The 6,000-nt window shown below is 54.1% G+C and overlaps 1 protein-coding gene across 1 annotated transcript in view; it reads left to right on the top strand.

Moving 5' to 3' along the window:
- Positions 1–6,000, top strand: part of Fibcd1 (fibrinogen C domain containing 1) — a 33,269-nt gene that overhangs the window by 8,347 nt on the left and 18,922 nt on the right. The window contains exons 3-4 of the mRNA XM_021156642.1: positions 3,892–4,051; positions 4,420–4,556. Coding sequence (XP_021012301.1) covers positions 3,892–4,051; positions 4,420–4,556 — 297 coding nt within the window. The remainder of the gene's footprint in view (positions 1–3,891; positions 4,052–4,419; positions 4,557–6,000) is intronic.

The following is a 6,000-nucleotide window of genomic DNA, read 5'->3' as shown; positions in this document are numbered from 1 at the left end:
ATGCCAAGCTTTTTCAGGTCGCTATTTAGATGTATCTTAGTCTTGTGACTATATGTACCTATGTCTGTGTATCACACATTCTGCATACTGCATTCCATACCCCAAAATTGCTTGACTGCATCTCTCAGGATTGATGTTCAGTTCTTAGGACAAAGAATGCTCTAGTGAAAATTTGCCAGTCCTCTCTGTGTGGCTGAGGGAGAAAGCTATGATGTCAATTTAGTCTCCTTCCTTCCTTCTTCTGACCTCTAAATGACCTGCACCCTGGCTCATCTCATAGCTTGTTAACAAATACCAGCAAGGCCCAGACAGTCATCTCTCCTCTCATCCCCTCCTCTCCCCTCCCTCCCCTCTCCCTCCACTCTCCGTCCCCTCCTCTCTCCCTCCCCTTTCCCTCCCCTTCCCCTCCCATTTCCTTCCCTCTGCTTTCCTCTCCTCCCCTCCCCTCCCTTATCCTCCCCCCTGGACACAGCCAAGTTCCTTCAGGGATCAAGTGGAGCTAGAGGAAAGGTTTTGGCTTTGGCTCTGCCAGCAGCTAGAAGAAGCTCTCCTTGTAGGAGAAGGGACTCAGGACTGTCTCCTTTGCCTCTGCCATTTTCCAGAACAACAACAACAACAAAAAATCGAGGCCTGATAAGTAGCTCTAGTGTGTCATGGATACCACAGCTAGATGGGGGCTGAAGTGGAGCCCGGAGTGCCCTGCCCGGCCTCCATCCCTGTGCTGCCTCACCATCTGACTCAGCTTAGCACTGCAGTCAACCTCCACCCGACCGGCTAGCACAGCTGTTTCTATACTTCTTTCACTTGGGCACCCAAGGTGACCAGGCATTTGGTCACCCATAGCTCATGAGCACTGGCCCTCTTCCCTCCCCTTGAAGGCTGCATGCAGCTGGAGAAATTACAGCCCTTGTCTCCCTGTCTGGATGACTGACGGGGTGATGGGTCCCCTGGGCTGGGGGACACACAGCCAGCTTCCTGCTGCCCCTCCCCCTAGGCCCATCAGCAAAACAGACTGCTGAGCTCTGGGTGATGCGGAGACCCAGCTCCGCCCTGGTCAGGCTGGCTGCAGAGGTGCCCTGTGAGCTGGAATGCCCCCATGAAATGCAGATGGATTTCAGTGCCCCCAGTCTCTAGTGCAGCAACTCACCTGGTTTAGGGTCATCCAAGACGTTTTCTGCCCATCTGGATCATGCAGAGACAACCAGCCAGGTCTCACCCCATCTTGAAACTTCTTCCCTTGGCAGCAGCAGGGATCGGAGGTTCTATTCCCAAAGCCACAATTGTCAGATCTGTTGCTCACCAGCCCAGCTTCGGTTAGCAGTTCTTCCTGTTAACTTGAGGCTACAGTGTGGGATCCATCTTAGCTTTGAGCAATCTTGGGTGGGCCACATCCCTCTCTAGGTAGGTTCTTTCCACTTGTAAAATGGGATAACAGGCCAAACTCGAGGGAATGCTGATGTTCCTGACTGTGCAGGGCATAGCAGCCTCTAGCATGCAGAGATACTATCAGCTCCAAATGTAGACTTCACATGGGGACCATCATTGAAAACCCTTTGTGAGAGGAAGTGATGGTTCACCCTGTAGGCACACATCAATGCAGTAACCCCAGGGGCAGGTGCCTTTGTTGCCCACTCTGCAGAGGGGCAGACTGAGGCTCAGTGGGGAAGGGCCTGGTGGAAGCCTGGTCACTGCTGAGCCTCGTTGGAAGCAGCTGCCCTGATTTCACGGCCTCTGGTTGCCGCCAGCTTCTCTCGTGATGGTCTGCGCGGCTCAGTGAGCAGGGACTGACTCCCTATTAATTCGGGGCAGGTTTATATGTTTCAGTGGTAATCATTTGCTAGTTTAAACCGAGGTCTCCTCGGCCTGCCAGGGAGAGGGAGGGGCTGTGCCTGAGCTGTTGAATGTCACAGCCATGGTGACTCAAAAGGATGGGCTGTGCGGTGAGATTTACCAAGGGGACTTGTCACCCCCCCCCCCACCAAGGGCTGCCTGCATCCCCTCAGGGGCTCCGTGGACCCTGACCGCTGCCTGCATCCCCTCAGGGGCTCCGTGGACCCTGACCGTAGGTCACTGTGGTGGGCTCCTGGAGACCACTGTAGTTTTCCTGAAGACCACTGAATCACCTGCTCAGCAGAGGGGAAACCAACAGGGCCTAGAGCGTCACAGGATCCTGCCTTCGGACGGACGAGCTGAGAATCACGTTTTGTAAACTGCTGGCTGGCTGGGTGTATTTCTCTCTCTTCCTCCGATGGGCTATTATCTGGCAAGTGACAGGTTCGGTGAGCAAGACCTAGCTTGCTTCGTGCTGCCAGCTGCCCGCTGTCCTTCCCCCACCCCTGGGTCCTATAGCCTCCTGAAACCCAGGGGGGACAGGTGAGGAGCCAGGAGACCCTCCCCCAGACCCTTCCAGCAGCCAGCATAGTAAGGTGCCCCTGGAGATCTATGCTGCTCTGGTGTGCTCTGACCCATGGACAGTGAGGGAGGGGAAGATGGGAGGGGTGAGAGTTACCTCTCATGATTGGAGTCTTATGAAGAACAGGTGATAGTGACAGTCCCCTCATCCTGGCCTGCAGATAGGGCAGGGAGGGTGTCACACAGCCACAACCCACTCAGAGAACACCAGGGACTGGCCCCACCCACACCTGGTATAGTCATAGGACAGTTTCACTCTTCATTCACTGCCACTCATCCGCCTTGAGGAAGTGGCATGAATCCTGATTCCCCTGTGGGTAAGTGGGTAGGGGTTGCGGGCAGCGGTTGGGGGTCTGGGCTTCCGATTCCCTCTTGGAACATGGAGGTGACAATCTCAAGTCCTGGCTCTTTGCAGTATGGGGAGCCCCATGAGTTGATGTACACCAGGCTTCTATGGAGACTCCCCATGATGTTCAAACAGGGAGGGGTGGGGAAGGGAGCAGGGAACATCCTTGTTTGGGGTCCAGTTTTTTTTTTTTATTTATTTATTTATTTATTTATTATATGTAAGTACACTGTAGCTGTCTTCAGACACACCAGAAGAGGGAGTCAGATCTTGTTACGGATGGTTGTGAGCCACCATGTGGTTGCTGGGATTTGAACTCCGGACCTTTGGAAGAGCAGTCGGGTGCTCTTACCTGCTGAGCCATCTCACCAGCCCCCTGGGGTCCAGTTTTAATCTAGCAACCTGTACCCAGGCTCTATGCCCTTCCCAACACTCAGGTCTGTTTTCTCAGGTGCAGGGACCTCCCCTACCTTAGCCTCCTCATGTGGGGATCTTACATGAGACAGTAGGTGGTATGTGCTATAGCCAGGAAGGTAAAGCAAGGGCCCCATGAGCCCTGATGCCATGCTGGGGTAGCATGCTAGGGTGCCGTGCTGGGGTGCCGTGCTGGTGCTGTATGTGAGCTCACCAGGCCCCAGAGCAGTTAGGCTAGGTTGGTAATGATAATTCCTTTCTCTCCTAACAAGCAAGGCTTGCTGGGGACATGGCTTAGTGCATAAAGTGCTTGCCCAGGAAGCCCCAGGCTGGGTTCCCAGCACTGCACATATTGTATGTGGTTGGCACGAGCCTATAATCTCCACATTGGAGCATCAGAGGTTTAAAGTCAGCCCGAGCCACATGATACCCTCTCCCTGTGAAAGAACGAAGGAGGAAGCCTGGGTACAGGCTGGTGGGTAGCTCCTGCTGATGCCTGCTGGGACCTTTTCCCGCACTGTCCCCATCATCTGGGCTGGACAAGTAGAAGTGGCCAAGATTCCGCCTGAGCCCTTGCCCTCTGAACCCCTTAGAGCCCCACTGGCCTCAAACTGCCATGAACATGACCCTGAGATCAGAGCAAGCCTAGGGAAGGCCTTTCCTGGCAGGAGTCTCGCAGACCCGTCCTCCCTCTAAAGCCTGTTGTGTTCCATCCACAGCTTCTCTCCGAGAGTCAAGGTCACATGGCTCACCTGGTGAACTCAGTCAGTGATGTCCTGGAGGCTCTGCAGAGGGAGCGGGGGCTAGGCCGGCCTCGTGTCAAGGCTGACCTTCAGAGGGCCCCTTCCCGGGGAGCCCGGCCTCGAGGCTGTGCTAATGGTGAGTGAGATATGCTTGCTTTCGCTGGGTGGCTCTGGTGCCCAGTTTCAGGGAGATGGAAGGTTGTAGTGAGGGCTGTCCCTCATTTTCTATCACCTGTCCTTTGTCTCTCATGGACAAGGACAGGCTGCTACTATAGAAAGGGACTTCCTGTGGCCAGGTGACTCAGAGCCTGACCTGTTGAGCTGTAAACCCATTTTCCAGATGAGGAGAGCAAGGCCTCAAGGATTTGCCTGGGACTGAGGGCTTGTGCTTTTGACTCCCTGTGGAGAGACTTGTCAGAGATTGCCAGGGATCTCTTTGGAGGGAAGGGATGACAGAATGTAGTGTCTGGGCGACCATCACCCTGATGTGGTTCCTCGTCACAGGCTCTCGGCCGAGGGACTGCCTGGATGTTCTTCTGAGTGGACAGCAGGATGATGGTGTCTACTCGATCTTCCCCACTCACTACCCAGCTGGCTTCCAGGTCTACTGTGACATGCGCACTGATGGCGGAGGCTGGACGGTGAGTCTGGCTTGTGCATTCATCTGCAGAGGCAGCCAGCCTGCACAGCACTCTGCCTAGTTCAAATTCTACCCATTCCCTATAGATACCGGGTGAGTGTGTCCTCAGGGATCAGATGCCACGGAAGAGGTGCCATCGCTCCTAAGCCTTGGTTCTCAGGGTGTGCTTCAGTGTTGGGTGAGGCCTGGGGATGGAGAGGTCCCAAGGACCTGTGACTCTTTTTATCTGTCCAGCGTCAGTAGGTACATGTCGTGGAGGAAGGAAGGGGCTCTCTGAGCCCTGTACCATCTGATGCCTGCCTGACTGGACGGTGGGATTCTATCAGGCAGCAAGGATGGTATGGCCCCAGGTAGCCCGAGACTCCCTTGAACTGGGGGAGCTGGTGCATCCAGCAAGCCAGACCCAACCAGTTATCTGCAGAGCACCGGGCAGGAAATGTAGGTTTGGGCTCAGCAAAGGCTCTGACATCTGCAGGGGCCTTTGTAGGGGAAATAAATCAAGAAGGAGCTGGACTGACTGTGCTGGCTGAGATGTGGACTTAAGAAAATCATCACACATTCTTCAGTATTAGTCAAAGGGTATTGAACACCAGGCACCAGGCACCAGGCTCCACGACTTGATGTCCTGATTGGTAGGGTCTGACCCTCTCAAGAGCCTCTCAGGCTCCCTGCATGTTGACTATTGTATGGAATTTAGAAATGCAAATCCCACAGCCTTAACCACAGCAGGCAGAGGCAGGAGAGGCAGGCAGGTCCCAGAGTTCGAGGACAGCCTGGTCTACAGAGGGAGTTCCAGGACAGCCAGGACTGCATAAAGAAACCCTGTCTCAAAAACAAAAAAATAAAGAAAGAAAGAAGCAGATCCCTTCTTCCTCTGTGTAGGATAAGGTGCTGGGCTGACTGGAAGAAGCTCTTGCTCTGTCCTTCAGGTTCTCTTGAACAGTAGACATGTTTGAGCACTGTGTGCTATGGACCTTGGAAGTGTAGAGATGAGACCCCTGAAGGGATTTAAGCTGGAAGGTGTGGCAGCCTGGGTTGGGAGGATAGGTGTGGCTTTTGAGCCCAGGCAGTAGAGAGCAGGCGACCTCTCAGGGCAGTCAGCTGGGGTGTGTGACTGTGAGGTGAGGCTGGAGTTAGAGACAGGCAGGCACTGGGTAGCCATGAAAGGTACTCTGGGTGGAATGGAATAAGGTTTCAGCAGTGGTCTGACTGTGTGCTTTTGGGCAGAGCAGGGACACTTACTCTCAAGTGTCTGGGGATACAGGTGGAGTTCAGTTGACAAGGCTAGCCCCTCTACTGAGGAAGCACTGCTGCGCAGAGGTCGTAGTTGGACTTTTCATCAATGGATCTGGCAATGATGTGGCTTTTGCTGTGTGATCTTATGTAAGTTACTTAAGGTCTCTGAGCCCCAATTCTTCACACACTCTTTCTTATTCTTAACTCTG

This window comes from Mus caroli, chromosome 2 (genome assembly GCF_900094665.2).
Source record: "Mus caroli chromosome 2, CAROLI_EIJ_v1.1, whole genome shotgun sequence".
NCBI lineage: Eukaryota > Metazoa > Chordata > Mammalia > Rodentia > Muridae > Mus > Mus caroli.
Note: the sequence above shows the minus strand (reverse complement) of the source record. Positions and strands in the feature narration are given on the sequence as shown.